Source organism: Amia ocellicauda, chromosome 12, assembly GCF_036373705.1.
Source record: "Amia ocellicauda isolate fAmiCal2 chromosome 12, fAmiCal2.hap1, whole genome shotgun sequence".
Taxonomy (NCBI): domain Eukaryota; kingdom Metazoa; phylum Chordata; class Actinopteri; order Amiiformes; family Amiidae; genus Amia; species Amia ocellicauda.
The window spans coordinates 14208487-14231333 of NC_089861.1; the positions used below are offsets into that span (position 1 = coordinate 14208487).

A 22847-nucleotide genomic window follows, 5' to 3' on the forward strand; every position below is an offset into this window, starting at 1 on the left:
TTTCTCAGCTGCTGCATGTGTCCTGAGAATATGTAGGCCTAGTTATTTTACAACACTGTGAGAGCAGAAAAGTGTCTGAGACTAAAAAGAGAAACCCTGAGTAGGACGAGTCAAGTGTATTGTGTTTCTGAGACACTAGCTGTTTGGTTTCTTGACTCGGTTGTTGACCTTGGCTGGGGACTCATGGGAAGGGAGGATGTGCACAACAAGGGGGCGGTGGAGACACAATCAGGCAGGTTTTGTTTCACGTCAATGCCCCAATGCTATGGTAGTGCTTCTTTATCTTTCATTATGGCTGTATAGCTGCAGCCTCCACTACTGTTAACGTGTGCATATGTGAATAAATCAGTCTTTGCCCCTTATTCAAATGTGAAGCACTCACTCTTACCCAGCACACTTATTTCATCTTATCTCCAGCCTTAAATTGAACTCCGAGCTATGAGTCAACCCTTGTCTGTCATACTATACCTGCTTTACAGACAGATGTCATGGTAGCCCTACGGTCCAATGTAGTACAACTCAGGGACCCATAGGAATCCACTGGACAACTATGATAAAAGCACAATGAAGCCATGTTAAATGTGTTAAAAACCTATGGCAGATTTTCCAATGTAAACTTGGACAAAGGCAGTTTCTTCCTTCCCACAAACTAACAAGCCTTAAGTTTAAATACATAGCAGTTCCTGTGTTGACAAATATATTGTGAATATAATGCATAAGTACAGCAGCATTACATGTTCTATTGTACTTTTCTCTGATTTTAAATGCATATAATGATAATAACATATTCAAGAGAATGTTAACTTCCTTAAACTGTAAATTCTTAAAACGATGGGTCAGAAACAGGCCACTGCCTGACACACCAAACCTATTACAAGCATCCTGGCTGGTCACTGTGTTTGAAGATGAGCTGTCATGCAGGATTAAAATGAGAAATGAAAGCAGTTGTTCGAAACAGTAAGCCAGTTTCCAGATGAATGTGCAATACTGGTACAAAAAGATAAAACCAACTTCCTCTCCAATTCATGTTCCTGAAGTTTGAAGGGAGAGACATACATCAAGTGTACACAGAAAGGTAATAGATGGAACCACCCTGCTCTAGAGACATTTTTCTCTTTATTAAATCAAAAAGTCTGGGCGTCTGAACTATAAATGTAAAGTACTGGATTATTATAAAGAATAAGAGGTTGTGTGTGTTCCAGTGTGTATTTTCCTGTTCCTGTTTTATTAATACGAAAAACTGTTGATTTTAAAAAAGGTATATTCAAAACATATATTTATAATCAGCATTTAAATTATCAGCAATTAAATTACTCATTCGGTTACGGTCAACAGAGTAAATAAGGTAAATCGGTGAAGAATTAAATGGTTTGAGTGCATCTAAAAAATATATGGTTTAGGTCTGTATATTTCACATATATTTAACTTTCAAAGCTCTGATTTCTGGATCAATCCAGTTTCAGGTTAGCCTATATTAAAATGAGATGTATTTTAAAATAAATTCCAGAGTAATCTTTAAATATCTGTGTGCTTTAAATGTGTCATTCCTCGTTAAAAGCTGTGATGCATTGCAGGATTGTATAAAAAGAAACGTACCAGGGAAATCTTTGAGATTAAACAAATAACATTATGTGTGTTAATTGAAGGCACAGTTATCAATGTATACTGTCATATTGTACAGTCAGAATAAATGTCAAATGTAATAAAGACAAGTCCAATGTTAATTCCCAAAACAGCTAAGCAGCATATAATAAGGGACTCATTAAAAGAAACTTTGTAAGTGTAATAATCAGAAGCAAACAATGAAGAGCATTACCATCTTGACTTTTTTGAAGGGTTACACCACACTGACACAGAGATGCCCACACAGGACAGGCGCACAGGAGTCACAGAAACAGGACCTGGCACCAGCTGGCAGGACAGGTGGCCAAACCCTGGCCTCACTTTGCTGAAAGGGGATAACGGAAGAGACAGCAGCCAGACCTGGACACTGCAGGCTTCCCATTGTGAATGAGTTCAGTCTATTTCAGTCCTGTCAATATCTGAATTGTTTTTTGTCATAAAGCATGGGATTTCAAATATACTCCCTGTACCTTGTCATTCATCAAGATTGTGTTATCGCTGCCAATACTTTATCCTGTGATGTGATATGTGGTCTCACCACTGATATGAGGCAGGCAAAATCTCCAAAAGCATACCTTGAATGTAAGGTAATAAAAGCAGTTGTAAACTTCCTGGATAGTGTTATTATTTTGAGAGGCTGTCACATCTGGAGGGATTTTATGGGTTTCTATCTAGTGTACATTTTCCACTTAGTGAACCCGCAATGTTGAAATCTAATAGTCTTTTGGATGGAGTTCAACAACACATTCTAGTGTAACAGTCTGTTAACCTTTGCCAAATACTGTGCAGAGTTTGATTAGGGTCTAATACAGTCTTCAGTCTGTTTTCCGGTCCTATTATGGAAGGCAAGCATAATTTATATCAGTAAAAATATAATTTTCTTGCTTTCTTGATTTGTTTTTCAAAAAGGTGTACACCAAAAAAATAAATGCATGAAAAAAGGCAACACATGAAATTAAAATATTATTATTATTATTATTATTATTATTATTATTATTATTATTATTATTATTATTATTAGTAGTAGTAGTAGTAGTAGTAGTAGTAGTAGTAGTAGTAGTATTAATGATAATAATGCCAGTAGTGAATAACCTGGTAACAAATAATGTCTGCAAATTTCTAGTGAATTTCACACTATTAGAACGAATGTGTTAAATTTAACACAGTGTTTGTTCAAGGACGATTGTGTTAAAATTACAATAAAAGCACAGTGAAATGTGTTAAATACTATATTTGTAAGATTAAAGAGTTTAGAATGTAAATCATGAAACATGAGAAAACCCATAATTTAAGGAGTTCACATTTATTTGATGCATTTTAGCCCCCTTGGCTATATATTTTGGAAGATATGGTACTATTTCAAATAGTTGTATAATTTATATTTGATTGATACCGTAGGGTTATAAATGTTAAAGCCAGGGTGTGGTGGATATAGAAAGCATTCTGTTTATTGAGAAATTGGCATGCTTAAAACAACACACGATAGCTCTTAGCAACCCCTGTTTATCAACTCTCATATTCAAAGATGTAACGCAAGAGATGCCAGGGATAGTCCCTACATTTCAAACCAGTCATTTCAAACCATCTCTAAAATAAGTTCAGGTTTGGGTGCCAACTGGGAGCCAAGTAGAGGCACAGAGGATGTAACTATAGAAACAAACAAACCAGTCTTTTTATGCATCAGTAACCCCTTATTTATTTTCGTTTTATAATGCAAAGGTCTTAGTCTTTAGCAGCAGAAAATACATATTTAATATTTGGCTTGGCCTTGTCTTTCCACTAACTATGGTGAATATAATTACCTCCTGCCTCCTGCTGTTTCTAAAATCACGATGTTATGCGTCTTGAGTTGTTATACCATATAAGTAATATATACTCCTCCATCATATAAGCAAAAAATAGCTGATGTCAAATAATTGTACTTCAGGGCTACCGTACATCAGTGTCGAGTTCACTGTTTTTCCCGCTGCGTGGGCACATAGTCATTTGGTAATGGACATTTGAATTACTAGTACTAACTAGTAGTTTACCCAGAGAGAAAAGCTCTGGTGAGTCCGCAGTTTTTCCGCTATTCAAGAAGTTATGACACGACTTATCCAAATGAATTCAGAGAGCGTGTTTAATGATGCGCGCCATTTTACATTTATACACGTTGCTTATAGACTCGACCAGGAAGAGTTACGTATCCTACTCTACTAACTTTTTTTACCACTATTATTTTTTTCCTTTAACATCTAATTCTTGAGAAGACATTCAGTGATATATTGGAGCAAATCACTTTGTGTGCAGTACTCCTTGAATTAACTCCCCCATCCCACCCAGACACAATTTCCCCTTATACACCCTTTTGCTGATGATGTAACTCCAGCGCTATGGAGGTCAGCACGTTGCACCTGTTTCGGAGGCTACTGCAGGTGCGCTTTTCGTGTTAACTCTTTTACCTTGTTTAATCGGAAGTTCAGTTTATAAATACAATCTAATTAAACAAACATGGTCCAAAGTGAGATTTTGCCGAAGTGATCACAATCTCCAAATGTCACCCACGAGTTGCACACATGCTCTTGGGTCAGTGATGGGAGACGTGCGGGCAGCAGGCCGGTGCACAGCAGGACGCAGGGACAGAGAGGGACTGGGTTTCAGCAGGACAAATTCAGCTCTACTACCCAGAGACAAGGTCCCATCTCCGGGAAGATGACGGTGTCAGACGCATTAATGCCACCGTGATTTATGATACAGAAACCGAAGCATTTCCATGTTATCCCTGTGAAAGGACTGTGAAACGAGCATGCATGTTGAGCAGCAGGTGCTCGTGTTTGTAGCAAGGTTTAGGTTTAAAATATGCAGTATTTGATTTATTTTAACCAGTTCTGAAATGCAGTGCATGTCTATTTTACTAAGGTTTCATTACGGTTGGATAAAGGGCTGTAAGTGCATACTATTAAGTAGCACCTTAGTATTGAAGTCCTTATAAACTTCATGATTCCCTAATAGGGTTTAACTCTTGCCCCTGAATTAGGGTGGGGAAAGTTATTATGTTGACCCTCAGACTTTGTTTGCTTTAAATTAGTAGATGTTCCATATATTCAATAAGTATGAGTGGCTAATAACTGTAATCCAAAACCAATAAAGTATTTTTGGTGCTGGTTAGACCAAGGTGACCATATGTAGGTTACAATCAGATGAGAGAGGTGACTAAAGTATCATTATCATTTAAATACATGAATTGTGTAATGTAGGGTTTTCTATTCTGAGTTATTGTGTGTTTTCAGAAATATTATGGTTTTGGTGTGTTCTTTGTCAAGACAATGTGCTAATTCTTTATTGGCTTAATCGGTTACATTCCAGACACCTGCTGAAGACAGGCATCCTCCCAAGACCAGGACTGAGAAACCCTGCACTAGTGTGTCCATTGCCTTTGTGTCAAAGGGTCTAGAGTTAGGTACCGGGTTATTTTGAACATTAATGTATATATATTTTTAAAAATAAATCCTCAGAAAATTAGAATGATTTCAATTTTTTATTTTCTACCTGATGAGAATAATGCAACCAAGGGCCGAATTAAATCAAAACTTTGACCCTACAGAAAACCCCTGTAGAAAACTACAAACCTGTACATTAGCGGTTACGTTTATGATTAGAAGATAGTGGCATCTTACTACAAATGAAGCTGAAACTGAGTACAGTGTAGTTTTCTATTAGCGAGTGATGCATGAGTAAATGTGCTTTCAGACAGCAAGATTCTCTTGAAAATATAAATTTCTAAAGCATTTTCAGAACAATATGCAATTTGGAAGTATAGTTTTAACTTTACTGACAAAACTTAATGGCTGTCGTGTAAAGTTAATTTGTGAGTGACATTTCATTGAAGGAATAAAGAAATAAGATCTCAAGATTAACATAAATGTGTTAGTTTTCCTCAATATACATTCTTATCATTCTTCAACCTCTGTCTTGAACCTTAAATTAAACAAAATATTATCATGGACAGGTAAACATTCAGCTGTGCAGCCAGATGTTAACACGTAGTGTTGTGCTTAGGTGCCGAATCGAATCAGAAATATTTTAGTTTATCATATTTAATTTTTTTGTAACCTTGACACCATAGTGACGACAGATGTTGACATTTTATCGTGTCAATACTGTTGTTGATATTGTTGGAATTTGACCTGTTTGCATATTTTGGAGGATGCTGACAGGTTATTTGACAGTTTTTGCCAATTTTCAGTGCATTTTTATATTAATGTTACTATTTGTTGGTAAATGTATGTCATTCAAGTACTTTTATCAAGGGGAATTCAAATGTTCTCACACAGTGCTATTTCACTGTTTGTAGGACAATTTAATTATTCTCATTCATAAAGCAATATGTGAAAACAATTGTGAAAAACTGATTTATAATTAAATATTATAATTATATTGTTACAATTATGTGAATTACCTTTTAATACATTTGATTATTCTATTGCTCATACTCAGAAGGGTTGTAATGAACAACAGACGAATCAACACTGTTTTTTGTCTATGGAAACTAATTACTATCAAGAAGTAACAAAACAGAATTAGATAGACAAATCTGGTGATTTTGTAGTTCTTCCGCATTCCAGGAAGTTATAACACATCCGGATGCTCCCTAACAGAGTATACATCCAACATTATTGGTAATTTTTTAATTTTTCAAAGTTGCTTATGTGATACAATCAAGTTATATTACTCATACACTGTAGCAACACATACAGACACATCAACTCATAATTTAAGCAACCGTGCTTTCATAAGAATGGTGTAAAATAACCAACTCATTAAAATTAAAATGTGTAGTATAAAAATGATACAATTCATATAAATATTTTAAAGAATTGTAAATTTATCCCAGAGTGGGGGGCTTCAACTCATATCTTCCTCCTGTTTAGCAATTCATGAACTGAGCTCAGTAATTAACAGATGGCATGGAAGAATGCCTTAAAGAAAACAGCAATATAAAATATCAGAACATTAATCTGTAAATGCCAAGATAACACCAAAGCCTGTTCAAGTGCTTAATTAAAGATTTCATTATTACTGTATTGGATATTTGAGGCATCAAAGCTGAAAGGCAGTGACAAAAGATCTGTGATGTGTAGTTAGTTGTTAGTTGTTTTAAATAGCAAGGTTGCAGCTGTTCTCCTGCCCCCGAAAGCATGCCCTTCAGCAAGCAGCATGTGGTGGAAGTTTGTGTGACCTGGAGCCACTGTGCTCTCATACATACAGTCTAGTGTGCCTCCAGTCTCCCAAGACTTGATTTCCACTGTCAGAATGTATCCTGCTGAATTTCACCTTGCATCCTAAATCTTAAAAGGCTGTTCTGAAATGTCTGTGTTGTAATTTTACCTCCATTTTCTTGTCACAGAAGAAAATGTGTACAATAAATAAACAGATAGACAGATAGATAAATGAATTGGAAGGTAGACAGTCAGATGGACAGTTAGAGAGGTGGCCTAAGAATCAACAGATACCTCACCAGCCAAGTCACCACTGGCTCTCTAAGTGTCATTGCCCTCTTCCACCAAAAGAGGGCCTTCAGCCTAGGTTCGGGCCGGGACAAGCAGCCCAGTGGTTGAAGTGCTGGAGTGCCAGGGAAGGACATATCTCTGCCCTAATCAGTTTGTGGCCAAATTCATTCAACTTAGAATAGCTCACTGAAAGAGGGCACCACTTTCTCTTTGCTTTCACACTTACAGTAGCATCCAAATAATGTGCTCCTGTAAATATACCTTCTGTATATAGAGGAGGATTCTAAGAACTTAATACTTTTGGATCCAGTTCAGGGGAGTCTGGAACAGCAATGCTATCCTGCCCGCCTGCCTTGCTGTATCCATATTGCACATTCCACTTGCCCTGTGGCTGTCACAGTGGCCAGACTGACAGCAGTATTTCAGCCCTTTATTGGTGGATTAAAGAGTTCTTCTCTATTGGCTCCTGATTGCGTTTATCACCTGTTGCAGGCCAAACCAGAGCCCTAGAAACAAGCTCAATATAGCACCTGAATAATGCCCTACACTTCAACCCACCACGTCAACTCCAGTCTTGGATGGCCACAGTCTAGAGGCTCTTATAAGTCTCTTTAAAATATTAATAACTGGGAAATGGGTTACATTTGCTCATTTAAACAAACACATTCATCCATTAATGTAATAAAAAGTTTGGGGGAAATGAAAACAAAGGAGACTCTGCACAACTCTGCTTGAGCGAGATGTCTTATTTATTTCACAGAAAATACATAAAATAAACCTGCACTGTAGTCAAATGTCTTGTACCATGCTCTCACAATTGGGTAAGACCAATACTAGAAAAATATCCTCAGCCAAAACACAGAACTTAAACTTTAGAAACTGTCATTGGGTTCATCAATGATACAGTGGACCTCAAAATGCTACAACTACATAGGAATCTTGAACTTGTGTGGCATTTTTGGCAATGTTTCCCCAGTGGTGTCAAATGTCTTTATTCTAGGATGCCATGAAAGTTGATGTGAAGATAGCAATATATCAATATATGGTACTATTATTATTATTAGTTTCAACCCTTGCTTTATAATGTTTTGTAACATTATAACTTTGCACTCAGAAAGCTCCTAGGGCCATAAGAGTAAAGGCACTCAACAGCATAATATTTGACTCTAACATGCTTATGGTCAGGTATTGGTAATTCCTGTCTGTTAACACTGCCACTCTGAAGAGAATGTGTTTGTACATGTGCTCTAAACTTCACAATCAACGTTTCTGGAAGTGAAATGAACAGAGTTTCAAAATCTTTTTTTTTTGCATGCACATTCGTATGGTTAATTTATTAGAACCTGCTGTTAAAAGGGCATTCTTTATTTTGTTCTGTTGCTACTATGTGTGAATGAAAGATTCAAGCAAACATATTATCTGAAAAACTTTTCTAAGTATTCTGTAACCAACATATCAACTTTAGTTCTCTGCAAATAAGTTTCATTCAAGTTCAAGTGGTTGAACTTTTCCACAGCAATAAGACAGAACAGAACTCTGTTCTGTACATATAGCTTTTCACCAACCGTAAGTACACTTAAATCTTTTAGAGGTACTATTAATGAGACAATTTAATGATGGTGGCAAATACTATTCAGTAAAGCTCTGATCTAAATATGAAAATCAACAACAGGGATTATATACTGTAGATACCTTCTTTACACTCAAAATGTAGGCTGTTTTTTTTGCAGTATCATTTACATATTCAAAACAAGTGACTCTTAAGATATTGAAATACAAAATTATCCTTTTCACAGATGTGCACATTTAAACACTCTTGCCATACACTGGTACAATTTGTTACTTGTTCTGCATGCATGTGAGGGCATGAGGTTCACCATGTGAGAAGTGATGTTAACACTCATTGGTTTTGTCAGTTTGGAGGAGGCTGACACCAGAGGAATGAGCAAAGGCTGCAAGAATCCTGTTTGTCAGAACATGTGACTCGGAGAAGATTCATACACAGTAGAACAATGTAACAATGGGCTTTAAATTCACCCAACAGTGTTTAGTACCCTGATTGCTGCTAAAGTTTAATCATGTACAGTCTGCAGTATGCCTTTTAATAATAGACTATAACATCCTGGATTGTGTTTGGGAAACAAAAGAACCAAAAGGGTTTGTTTGGCATTGCTCCACAGGCTGGAAACCTTAATGTGGTTCCAATGCACGTCTGATCAAAAGACTTTGGATCCCCATTAGCAATATCATATATACAGCATTTCTGCAAACATCAGACAATTATTCATGTCCTGCCTGGAAAATTATCATGAAGCTCCAGTCTGAATATTGTATTCCAACTATAAAAGTGACAGCGGATCTAGGGCCGGATTAAATCAAAATAGCAAACTACAAACCTGTGCATCACAGCGGTTACATTTATGATTAGAAGAAAGCGGCATCTTACTAAAAATGAGTACAGTTCTGTAGTTTTCGATTAGCGATTGGGTCAAAATTTTGATTTAATCTGGCCAATAGTGTGTATTTATAACACCACAATGATCACACAAGCACACTTTGCATTCATTATAATGGTCCCATAATACCCAAATAACCATGTGCTATCCAATGGTTGTGAATATATGCTGATATATGTTCGTTTTCGCTGTGTAGCAGGCTTATACACAATTGGCACTGTTATGTCTGTTAGTGACTTTAAATCGACACAATAATCCACAGAACAAATCAGTTGTATTCCTGGAACATTAGCTTAATGCACACAGCTTAAAATTGACCAGGATCTGCTGTAACTGACTGATGTTTTCTTGTTTAGTTTTTTAAGTACATCCTGTGAAACTTACTTAATATGAGTGAGTGTTGTATCCTGAAACATCACTGGTAACTGGAGATTTTACATTTAATGATAATTACATGCACATGAATTACATTTATACACAAGTTAAGAGGTATAGGGATGTTTGGACATGCTACATGCTGATTTGTTGGTTTCCCATATGTAATTTATAAAGTAAATTGCGAATAGGTCAAAGTTTTGATTTTGTCTAGGCCTTCATTTATTCAATACCAGATTTCAATGCAGGACCCTGCTAATAACTAGTAACAGGTACTGATCAGATATCCCTCCATTATGTAAATATCTTGTAAAGAGATATAAGCGAAGGTTGTATGAACCCTCCCCTTATGTCTACCTGCCATTAATAAAAGCAAGAGTCCACTTGACCAGTGCAGGGAAGGAGAACTAGTAGGCTTTTGGATGAGTTAGCCATACCGATGCCACTGGCTTCTCATGATTTCCTTAGTGATCCTCCCATGAAATTATGAGAGGAATGCTGTGTTGTTCAGGGAGCTTAGCCGTAATCATTTATCATGTTTTATTGTACGACGTACACATCATCTATTATTAGTATTTGGAGGAGACATCGTCCGTAATCCTTTTAGGATTCGGTCTGGGGTGTGTTCTCCCGTGCTTCATTGAAAACGGCTGATTTATGATGGCAACAACAGGTGCCTGCGAAGTATAGGCCTCTGTCTGTGGAGGCCAAATAATAATCTGCAGCTCAGGGAGGTCTTGAGTGGCAATGACACAAAGGCCTGACTATCCCAGGATTTATTTCATTAGAATAATCTTAGTTCCAGATTACTAGATAACAAAGCTTTAATAATAGATTTCCTGATTACATTAGTTGCTCCTAATGTGCCTGAAATGCCTTTTGTGCCAAATGCAATAAATTAGTACTGACAGGGACCGGAAAATACAGTAAAACATTTTTTTTCTGTGGTAACTCCAGAGAGATTGTATGGAACTCTAAACATGCTTAATCATCTAAATTGATATAGAAGTTTTGAATATTACAGGACAACTGTTAGAGATGTTTTATTTAAGTGCTCCATTTCATTTTATGTTTATTTTTATATATCCAGCTATATGCTGAATGTGTTTATATTAAAATAGTTCTGAGGACAAATTCTCTTTTGCAAACACATCCAGTATTATTATTACACACTTCTATAAGGAGCCTGTGCTGCATTCACATTTTTTTAATTAAATTTTGTATTATGATGCAGAATTCATGTTTTTAAACCAACAACAAAATGTGTGGGTTAAAAAAGAAAAGACACTGTAAACTGTAATTATCCCTCAGTTCTTAGGTAAATATAGTTTAGCTTATCACATTATCAAGCACCTGTCAACAACAAAAGACAGAACTGCTAATGTGATCAAACAAACTCCATATTGTCAGCACTATTCAGTGAGAATGAGTGAAGGAAGGAATGAATAAATACATAAATTGAATAAATAGTACAATGTATGAATAATGTACATCATGTTGTACATTGTAATGAAGAACACGCACACATTGCTAAATCAACGTATTGAGCTGAACTGCAACAAATTAATATTGAGTTTCTGAATGTGTGTGTGCTGTAGCTGAATAGCAGGGCTCTTAAAATATGGCATTTGTCTGAACAATTCATTATTAATTTTTTGAGTAGTGGAAATGAATGCAGGCCATTTTCCAATTCAGCTCTTGTATACTATACTTATGTATAACCCTGTAAAATAATGAATTGTCTGACATGTTCCCAGGCCATCAAATTAATGAAACTCCCATAATTAATTTAAGCACATGTCAGTTATTCTTTAAGCAGTCAAAAATACAGATGATTCTACTAATAAACCAGTGATACTCACTTTCATTTTTATTTTCATGAGCATTTTCACTGAAATGCAACAAACTCAACTCAAAATGCAAGAGCCACTTCATTAATTCATGTGAATACTCATCTCAAAGTGTGGTACAAAACTATTAATACATGTTATAACAAAAACAATAATTTGGAGCCAAAATATACACATTTAAAAAAACATAACCATTTTATGTTGATTTAGATTTGAACTGTGATCCTGTTTTCATGAGAAGGCTATTCATTTTTCTCACAGCAGCCTAAGAGGTCAAGTTGATGTTTTAAAAGGTGAGAAATGTGTGGGGTTAGAGGTTTCTTACTGTTTATTTATTAAGTGCCCTCCTTGCAATGTATTTTGGCTGAGACACACTGTCAGCTAAATATCTGCCTGAAGAACAAAACACATTGACCCCATCCTGATAGAAGAGGAAGTGGAAACAAGATACCTAAGATAAGCATGACATATTACATTTTATTATAATCGATACAAAAATAAAGCGCAATCTAAAAAGTATTCTAATTTTGTTTGAAACATTTACTGTAGTATACCTTGGTGAAACCATAGTAAAGTGTAGGAAAGAAAAATTAAATAATGTTTCATTGTGTAAAATAAAGCCCCACCAGAACCGCACAGAAACATGTTACTTATTGCTTTAGCTTTGGTAAATATTATTATTATTATTACAAATTTGTAGTAGAGAAGGCATAGCTCAATTTAATGTGATTGGTAAATGGCAAGTTGGTCATGAATTGCTGAAGCAGAAGACAGTCCATATCCAGTGTGTGTCCTCTTCCGTAAAATAAAAACAAAATAAAAGCTTCAGGTTGTTTCAAAACCAGTGAATGGAAATGTGCATCCTTAGTGACCTAGGGCTTTTCAGAAAACCACGTCCTCTGCAGCATTTTCCTTTTCATATTTTCTTCATTCTGAAAAATAAATAAATGATAATACAGTATGAGTGAAGATGTTTAAGTTTAAGGCATTTAATAAGACCTTGTGGTCAATATTCAACTATTTATACACATTGAATTTGGACAGATGGCCATGACCACAACACAATTCACGTTGGAGCTGTGCGGCACTTTTTGCGATATCATAACCCCAGAAGCACTGTAGATTGCCTTTTTTGATCTCCCAGTCTTCCTCTTTAGTGTGTGGCAAATTCTGAAACTGAGCCTGTCTCGGTGAGGAGGAAAGCCCCAGGAAATCTGCTGCCATCTCCTCCATCAATGTGCTGCATTGCATTTGGTCGGGCCACCTCCTCCTCCTTTGAATGTGACCTCTGACATGACCTTTGAACCCCTGGGAATAAGACATCTGTTGGAGGTGAATTTACCTGCTATGTCCTTAAAGACAGCAATTTATTCTTAACCAGGGATTTGTTTTGACCTTACAAGGCTATCCAAAACTAAACTCTGGCCTCCATAATATCTGTCTTCCTCTCCAGCAAATCCTATCATGTAACAGTTCCATGTGCACAGTACCTTTTTTTTATTTTTTTATTATGGCTTGACAAACTCTTGGAAACTTTTAATTAAACCTTCAAATCCTGCCTTTATCATAATTTGAATAATCTAAAATGTATTTGAATACATTTGACATAAATTCTCCTCAGATTTCCATTTCCTTCACTTGACAAGTCTATGTGTATGGTTCATCTTGGCTGATACAAAACAAATATATATTTGTAATATATAATAGATATGTATGACCCCCACCCCCCAATTATATATTGGATATATGTTTTTAACCTATTCTACTGTATGTTTAATATGTTATTGTAGAATATATTGTAGAAATTAACCTCACCTTTAAATATTCAATCTATAAAATAAATATATGGTCTTCAGTGGTGATGTGGGTTGAGGTGTGATCTGTCTTGATACAACAAAAGCTCCATAGAAAGGAAAATGTGTTTGCTTGTTCAATATGTTTTGGCATTTTTCTCTGTCACTTTTACGGGATAACCGACTGCATTTGTTTTCAGAATGAACAATCTCTGACATTTATAACCTGGAGTATTTCCCTGTGTTGGCAGACTCTCACTGATAAACAATGTTTTTAGATTTCTATCACGAAAACCTAGGTTCTGGGCCTTTGCTCTTGAATTGTGAGTTATCGCCAGGGAGCTGATGAAAGGCTTATGGTGAACAGGTGACATTGCTGATGGCAACATAGGCAGCATTCTTCAGCTGAAATAGACAAGAGTTAAACCTCTGCTTTCGTAGGGTTTTGTCTGTCAGGTTAAGGATCCACTAAACAGCCACAAGGAAGGCTCTTGTTTTGTTTTTTCAAGCAAGATTGAGAGGTCCTAGCGCTTAGATTCAGGAATGTTACAACAGTCCATTCAGACAGACATGCCCATCCATGTCTACTAATGAATATTTCATACGTGATCTTATTGAATACGTTTTATTTAGCTTTACTCAACAGTAATCACAGTGGATGAGTTGGAGAAGCCTGACTCCCAAAATGACAAGTATTTTAGCTTGATGTTTTCAATATATTTCTGGGTTAAGTCCCTCCCCACCACACACCTACATTGCGACCCTTGTGGAGAAAAAGCCTAAAGGGTTCAAGCACATTCGGCATTAAAGGTTTTCAGCAGAGGATTAGTGACCTGTGAATGTAACCACTGTTACAAAATCTACTTTTTTTTCACTACCCGCACAGAAAAGTGTTTTTCCGTCACTGTCCTGCATTAGAAATATTTATATCTGTGAATTATGAGGATGTTCCTACTGCTGTATATTTGGTTACCCATGACAGGCTACCAGCTGCATTTCTCCACAGACATTTACAATACCAAGTCCAGACATGGGTGGACCATTTGTCAGTGCTAGATGTTTGGACAATTCAGTAATCACAGACAAAACGATGAACTTGCTTCTCACTATATGCTCCCCTCAGGAGACCAGGGTTATAGACTCCTAAACCAATTTGAGCTCATTCCAAAAGTTATTGTTTTACTGCTGGTTGTAAAATCCCGAAGGCAAGAGGATGTGAGCTGAATGATACCCAAGAGCTCATGGACTTCAGATTGTTCGTCATAAATTAGAGGATGATTTAAACAGATCCCAGCCCTAAGACCTCAGTACTCATCCTTGAACATCATTGGGACTTAATGTTTAAAGTTAGAAGTCAAATGGAGACACTAAAGTAACACAATTCACTTTTTAAACCATTAGCAATATTTTATATCATAAAGAATCTGACTGAATCTTCTCCAAACAAAAGCACTGGGGTTTACAGTGCTTGCAAACTGCACTGAAAACATAAAACGTAATATAGATGGTCATCTTTTGTTTTACGAATGTGAGTTGTAGTTTAGGTCTATTGCAGCAATCCATGTGAATATATTTTTTGTTTTTGCTTTGTTTATGCCTTTTTGGGGGGTGGGGGGTAAAGAGAGACTGCAAGCCATTGCTTAAATAAATGTTAGGACACGTCCAGTGCACACTCAGCACTTTCTGGCAGAGACCAGACATTTCGGTCAACAGACCTTCATCAAAGAGACGCAGAATTACTTTATTAAGGGGGCAGCAGTGTTCCCTGAGTTCACTGAAATTGGATACAGTTCCAAAGGAAGAATGTGTTATACTGGAATCAGATTAGGCTACTGTTTTATCCAGCAGTAAATCCCCACAGGAATGCCTCATCTTTCACCAGGCAGCTCTTTCCTTGCTTCAGTGCTACCTGGACTACAGATTGGTATCTGTCTTTGCGGCCCTGCTTAGCCTTCTCTTCAGACAATGGGACACAAGATGCTGCTTGACTTGGCCTTACTTCTGCTCTGTACTGGAAGGATGTTATTATGAAATTGCCATTACTTCACACGAAAAAACAGGTCTTGTGATACATGTTCTACTAATTTGGAAATTAAGCCACATGCTTACTTGTTCCTTTATATTTTGTACATGATTGGCCCTACTGTAGCTCCAAGAGGGCTACTGAACCAACTTTTCATTTGTAAGGAAAGGTATTCATGAACTTACAGTAAGTCACTTCACCCATTCTTCTTTAGTTGCCAAACTTTTTCCATTGATTTGTCATTGAATATTTTCAGTCAAAAATCTTGGTAGGTCTTTGTTTGAGTTGGTAAGTGAAAATGTGAATACTTTTGTATAGAACATATGGACTACTTTCTCCTCCCCAAAAACCTCCCTGCACTGAATATAGTTTCACAAAATTATTATTTTGCCCAAAAATGCTCAAGTAATAGCAGCTTTTGATGTAACAGACAGTCCAGTAAAATCCCACCAGGCAGGTTTTTCTAATAAAGGTTGAGAATAGACAGGACTGATCCAAGGATTAGAGAAGGACTTTACTCTGTAAGTCCTAAAACCTTGCATGGCATGTGTCTCACTCAATGGGGACGGCTTCAGGAACTTGTCCATTTGCTTTAAATCTGTTCTTTGTTACTACAGAAGTGCAAACATTTTGTACTGACTCAAATCATCACTGTGATGCACATCAAAGTGCATTTTTTACAGACATGCTAACATACATCTTTAAAGGTATTATATGAAATTAATAATGTACATGTATATAGTTCTTCTATTTCTTCTGTCTTCTTACTTACACACAATAATGCATATTTTTTAAATAACCTTGAATAAATGTTTTAAGCAAGTTCCCCACTTTGAATTACATAAACAAATGGTGAAATAAAATGTAACACCTTCAGGGCAGGTATAGCATTAAACTCAGTAGAAGTGCAAAATCAGTTTTTGACAAGATTTTGAAGAAAATATTGCCATATGCTTTAAAGAACAAGTAAAATTGAGTAATTCAAATTAAATAAAAATCATACCAACTGTTACATATTCCGATTCTTGTTTTAAAACATAAGAACACTACTGATCTGGATACAATTAAGAATAAAATAATCCTCTGTACGATATGTTCTGTCTTCCACAGTCCAATGACATTTTCCTGAACATCTCAGTACGTGGTAGCAGCATGAACAAGCTCAATAAGTATTGGACAATCAAATACACACCTAAATACATATATAATGATATGAGCAATAATTTGGGAGGTAATTACACTCTGCATTATGACGAACAAACAAGAAAGAAAAAAATAGATCGAACTAAAATGACTGTGATATAGACTACAAATGCAAATTTACTGTCGACAATGAGATATATTTGACACTTAGCATTCTCAAAGCTGTTACATTATTTGGGGCTCTGAACACAACCCTATAATTATTTTTCATTTCAAGAATCCTTTCATACAAAATTGATTATTCTGAAGAGGTACATTTAACAATTGAAAAAGGCACAGCTGACCTTCCAACTTTCCAAGTCCCCTGTGTGCATCTTTTGGGGTGAGACAGAGATCATGTATGTAATCTGTTTGGATAAATAATCTTACAGCTGTCACTCAATCAGCATTGTTTATAATAGGATCATAAATAGGAAATAGGATAATAGGATTATAAACAAACTAATAAATAAATAATAACAACAATAATAAACTATATATTTACATTCAGTATCTTTTTTGAGGATGATCAGATGTGATCATGTATAGCTTAGGGGTTCATTCATTTTTAAGAATATCACTGAAACACATGTTCCTTATTTAATGGAATTCAGAAAAGATACACTTCATAATTTCGTTTTTTCTAGTACTGACTACAATGTCAACAATTATTTGTTTCACTGGGACATCATAGTTTGAGGAACACTTTGCTTCAGTTTTGAATTAGGCTTCGACCAAGACGTGACTCTAAGCAGTGTAATTTGTAATACTGAAAGTACTGGGTTAGAAAGGTTTCAAAATAAACAAAATGTGATTCTTATGTGGACTTGTTTAAACGTTTAAAGATCAGGGTAATATAAAGCATTCACTGAGTAGAAGATTATTTCTGTCTCTTGCCAATACAGATTGTTGACATCCTCTTACTTTTCCAAAATTGCTGATGAGGAATTTAATGTAGTCTAAATGTCAAGGAAGTCTCAATGAATGACAAATAGACATTGAAAAAGTCCCACCTTTCTCAAATTGCTAGTATTATTTTGCTATGTTGCAAAAATAAATAAATACAATACAAATGGCAAAAGCAAAAAGAGAGAACAAGCTCCTTTTGAGGCTGAATGAGTGTTTGTCTCAAAATGCACTTCTAAGCTGTTACCCTCAGTAAATACCTCAAAGGATTACTTTGGCATTTGATTTTCAGTCAGAAGTACTGTATCTTGCCCACTTATTGCAGTACTGGAAAGACTCTTTATCTCTAGTCTTTGATTTCAGCCCATTGCAAATATCACTTAGTGCATTACCTTTCTTTTTTACACTAATGTTCTTATAATTGTACCTTCATATATATTGCTCAAGGTTTGCAGGCAGGAAATAAAATTAACACCCACCAATTGTGGGTAGATTTAGCCAGTGGTGGGTAAATCTGTCAATTTTACCCGCCACTTTGATGGGTAGCCAACAAGTGTACGGGAACTCAACTTTTAGTTTCTGATTAGAGTATTTGTTGGTATGTTTCAAAATACGAATTACTTTGTTGACGTTGTAGTGTTGGTATGTTAGTTGATTACCATGTTTTTTGAAAATATTTGGCATATCTTCGGTCCAGGAGGACATATTTCATGGAGAGCAATGAAGCAGAAGTAAGGTGGTTAAGGATGAGGAAAAGTAATTACTTTTCATAGTCATAATTACAGTCACTCTGTGTGTGAGTGTGGTTTGGAGAGGAAAAGTCAAGTAGATTGTATAAATTAGCTAGACAGATAGGTCTTATACATTTTGTATTTTGCTGTTGTGACCAGAAAACATTGCTAATGTTAAGGCATTGTCACTGCAGCTCACATTGCTAAACTGGCAATTGAATGAAAATGTATAAAACATGAAAAGAAAAACATATTGGTCTTTCAATTACAGCTGTAATTGCAAAATATATAAAACAAATAGTCACAACCTTTATAGTTAATTTGAAATTGTGACAATAAAAAGTGATAATGTCGGGAAACAATAATACAAGAGTCTGACATGAGATGCGTGAAAGTTGACAGGTCTTATTATGCCATTTCCATATACGTCTTCTAATGTATTTTTACATAGATATTTATTTAACACATTTGTTGTGTTAGATAAGTATTCATCAGTTGCATCAATTACAACATTCATTTATGGGGAAACGATTTGCAATAGAGACGTGGATTTTTTGCTGCGTAGCCGAGATTCTGCTGAAGAGAAACGTGCAGCTTGTTTACGTCGCGTCTTTGCTGGCGTGCATCTATTGACCAATGGAAAGGACGTTACTGTCTCTCATCATTCCTAAAGATTATATATTTTTTACCCAACCACAGACTGTGACTCTATGAATATCTAGCCAATCCAATGAAATCCTTTTAATGACGTTCAGACACCCAGAGAAGGGAGTTGCACTGAAGAGGAAGAGGAGTATGAAGAGCAATAATGTGTCACCATATAACACCCCTTCTCATGTGTTAGTTTAGTGTGTTGATACAGATCCCTATTAGCTGCCATGTTATTGCATATGTGATTGATTAATTTGAAAATGATGCTCCCGCACACTGTCTCTACTAGCAAGTGTTATAATTCAATAGACTGCAATGTTTTGATCAAAGACCTTATAACTTGCAAGTTGTGGGGAGCTTGTTTTTTCTATCCAGATCCTTTTCCCTCATACACACCTGTCTAGTATATACAGGTGTGCAATTAGCTTTTGTTATGGTGATTGATTAATTACCTGAATAAATGTCATGTTTTAACATGTTCACCACACATTTACGCACTCTCGTGCATTTTTGGTGATGTTTGTTTTTGGCTGGTAAAAATACCAAGTGGCTGGTAAGTTTTTTTTCCTTCTACCAGGCACAGTGGCTAGTGGCCCAAAAAGTTAATTTTATCCCATTTGCAGGCTTTATCCTTTTGCAACTTTACTGCTTTTCCCTATGTGGGTTCAGAGATTAAGAGCACAGGAGCCCTATTTTAATGTGTTCTGTCTTATGTTCCTCTATGAAGGACTGAAAGATGTGTGTAAGATCTGGCGTCTTAAGACTATCAGTGTCACTATCATTACATCTCTAAACATATAAAAAATGCCAAGGCATGCACCAATATCAAACGTCAAACTTCAGTTCCTTCCTATTTTTTTTTTTTTTTTTTTGCATATTAGCTACCTCCATCTTTCCCGCAGGACAGCTGATTAACAATATATAGACAATATTTGAAGGTTGCTGAAGCAATTAAATAAATGCATACAATAATATAATAATACATAAGCAGGTATTGAGATACAGTGAGGGAAAAAAGTATTTGTTCCCCTGCTGATTTTGTACGTTTGCCCACTGACAAAGAAATGATCAGTCTATAATTTTAATGGTAGGTGTATTTTAACAGTGAGATACAGAATAACAACTAAAAAATCCAGAAACACATTTCAAAAAAGTTATAAATTGATTTGCATGTTAATGAGGGAAATAAGTATTTGATCCCCTATCAATCAGCAAGATTTCTGGCTCCCAGGTGTCTTTTATACAGGTAACAAGCTGAGATTAGGAGAGTGCTCTGTTTTTGTTGTTATTCTGTCTCTCACTGTTAAAATACACCTACCATTAAAATTATAGACTGATCATTTCTTTGTCAGTGGGCAAACATACAAAATCAGCAGTGGATCAAATACTTTTTTCCCTCACTCCCTGTAAATGCATTACAATAACATTATATTACTATTTTCTATATGATATATGCATTCAATTAATGGATTTCAATAACTGGTGTGGCCACACTTAGATAGCTGTCAAAATAAACAGATAAAGGGATACTTCGGTATTTTGGCATTTTAGCATGATTGCTTACTCACCCAGAGCCATACGAATCCATGGAAACCTTTTTTAATTCTGTGTGTCCAGTTTGAAGAAATTTGATTTTTTTGTTTCATTAGCTTAGGACGATTGCTGTCAGTCAATGGTGGCAAAACTCAGACTCAAAAACAGCTAAAACATGGCCTTTAAATACTGGAAAACTTGGCCATTTGTCATTTGTAGTCTTACAATATTATAAATATTAAATTCATAGTTAAATACATTTGTTAATTTACTGGTAATGATATTAAATAAGTTTCCACATACTTCCCGATAGATGGACTACTTTCGGTTCTGCCTGCACTGTGTTGTCATTCACGCACACAGCTGATGAAATGCGTAGTTCGGCGACATAGTTCCAACAGAAAAATACTTTACAACATGCATCTAATTAATTTAGATTTTGTACAGACTTGTAGAGAATACTTAATGTACAAATGTGCTATCAACCCAGCTTTTGAGTATTCAAAAGTTATTACCCGGTTTTTGAGAGTCTTTGTTTTGCGACCATTGACTTACAGTAATCGTGCAAAGCTTTCAAAATGAAAAATTCTAATTCCATCAAACTGGATGCACTGAATAAAAAAGGTTTCCATGGGTTTGTATGGCTCTGGTTGAGTAAGCAATCAGGCTAAAATGCCAAAATACAGAAGTATCCTTTTAAGGAATTTCAAGAGTAACTCTCTGGAGAAACATGAAGTAGGTGCATGGGAAAAATTAATGAATACAAGTTTAGAAATAAAAAATGTAGATAGCGCTCTGAACTCTATTGATAAATCACAGTGATGGACTTTTTGCCAAATATTTAAGTACAGTTAAGCTATAGAGCATAATGTTTCTTTGTAGTCCTCCCAAATATTAATAATACAAAAATCAATAAAACATTTAAAAAAATTAATTGCCTACAGCTTTCAACACTCCTACAGTAGCTGAGAGATTAAGAAAACCACCAGTCTTGAATTGCAGTGAGGTCATATTGGTTATACTGTAAAACTGAATGGCCTTGGTAAAAATGATTCATTTTTAAAACAGTGTCTATCAATTTTCAGGGGACTATCAAGCCAATCATTAATCTTAATCATTTAAGTTAGACCTGGATCTGTGAAAATCACTTAATCATTAGCAGTAGTTAAAATGTAAAACATGAACAAGTTCCATTAGGTGTCATTAAGTGCTATGTTGGTATGTTCACTTAACCACGATCTCAGGGGGGATAGACTGTTTAGATAAACACATGCCAATGACAAGTAATTATGTTTGTGTCAGGACACAGTGACCCCTCAACAGCTGAGTGTCCTATTTCTACATGAGGCCTATAGCTCTTGGTGACAGAGTCCCCCCATTGCACAAGAGGAATTTGGTTGCATTCACGCTGAAAAAGTGTTAAACACAATTTTTGAAATGCATACAGGCAACAGCTGTCAGTCACCTATCTGCCACACTATCTTCTCCATTAAAGTATTTTTTATGTTGGCTACATAGAGTGACTCATTACTTTTTAAGAGGAATTGAAGGTGTATAACACATATGTGTACGTGAAGACATTAATAAATTCTTGCAGACACGACCCCTTCTCAGCAAATGGCTTGCAGACTGGACTTGAGGCACACTGTAGATATCACCAAATCCAGGAGATTTAAACACCTCTATGGTATTCTATAGTGAGTGGACAGGCTACTGAAATATTGTATAGGTCTTAAACTGTGTGGATATCCATGAGGACATGGGTGTTGGATTCCTCTGTTACTAGGAGGAATGAGCCAAAGAGCTACTAGAGTGGTAATTGAGGTAGAAGGAGAGATAGACAGAAACAGACCCCTGGAAGGCAAGTTACATATATTTAATCTTAGGCAGACATGCTGTTGAGAGCAAGATGGTTTCAAAACTCCATTGAATGCTTAAGGCTCTGAGGCTATGAGTGGGGTGGTTGCCTTTGTGTATCACTGTACGCACTGACTGTACACATAAAGATGTATAGAGTTTCCAATGCCTGGAGCTCATTCTATCACTTCCTTTCAGACCACTTGGCAGACAGCTGCCACACCATGGCCAGATTTGTAAAACAAAAACTAGCAAGCAAAAATAAATGTCTGACAGGTTCGATGATGCGCCATTGTGCACTAACTGAAAACACAAACACCAAGGCCACAGTGTTTCACACAAAATAATCTCATCAAAAGAAATGGCAGGCAAGAAGGC

At 36.0% G+C, this 22847-nt stretch overlaps 1 protein-coding gene and 1 long non-coding RNA gene across 6 annotated transcripts in view; one reads left to right on the forward strand and one right to left on the reverse strand.

Moving 5' to 3' along the window:
* Positions 1 to 941: 941 nt before the first annotated feature.
* Positions 942 to 2234, forward strand: LOC136763997 (uncharacterized). Its single transcript, XR_010821132.1, has 2 exons — positions 942 to 1075; positions 1836 to 2234. It is a non-coding gene; the product is annotated as an uncharacterized LOC136763997 (long non-coding RNA).
* A 9561-nt stretch (positions 2235 to 11795) lies between these two features.
* The window catches only part of LOC136764392 (uncharacterized), a 52896-nt gene continuing 41844 nt past the window's right edge, over positions 11796 to 22847 (reverse strand). For all 5 annotated transcript variants that reach the window (XM_066718414.1, XM_066718413.1, XM_066718415.1 and 2 more), the window contains one exon: positions 11796 to 12725. Coding sequence is in view for 1 of the 5 variants with exons in the window: in XM_066718415.1 (XP_066574512.1) it covers positions 12721 to 12725 (5 nt within the window). In the remaining 4 variants the exon portion in view is untranslated. The remainder of the gene's footprint in view (positions 12726 to 22847) is intronic.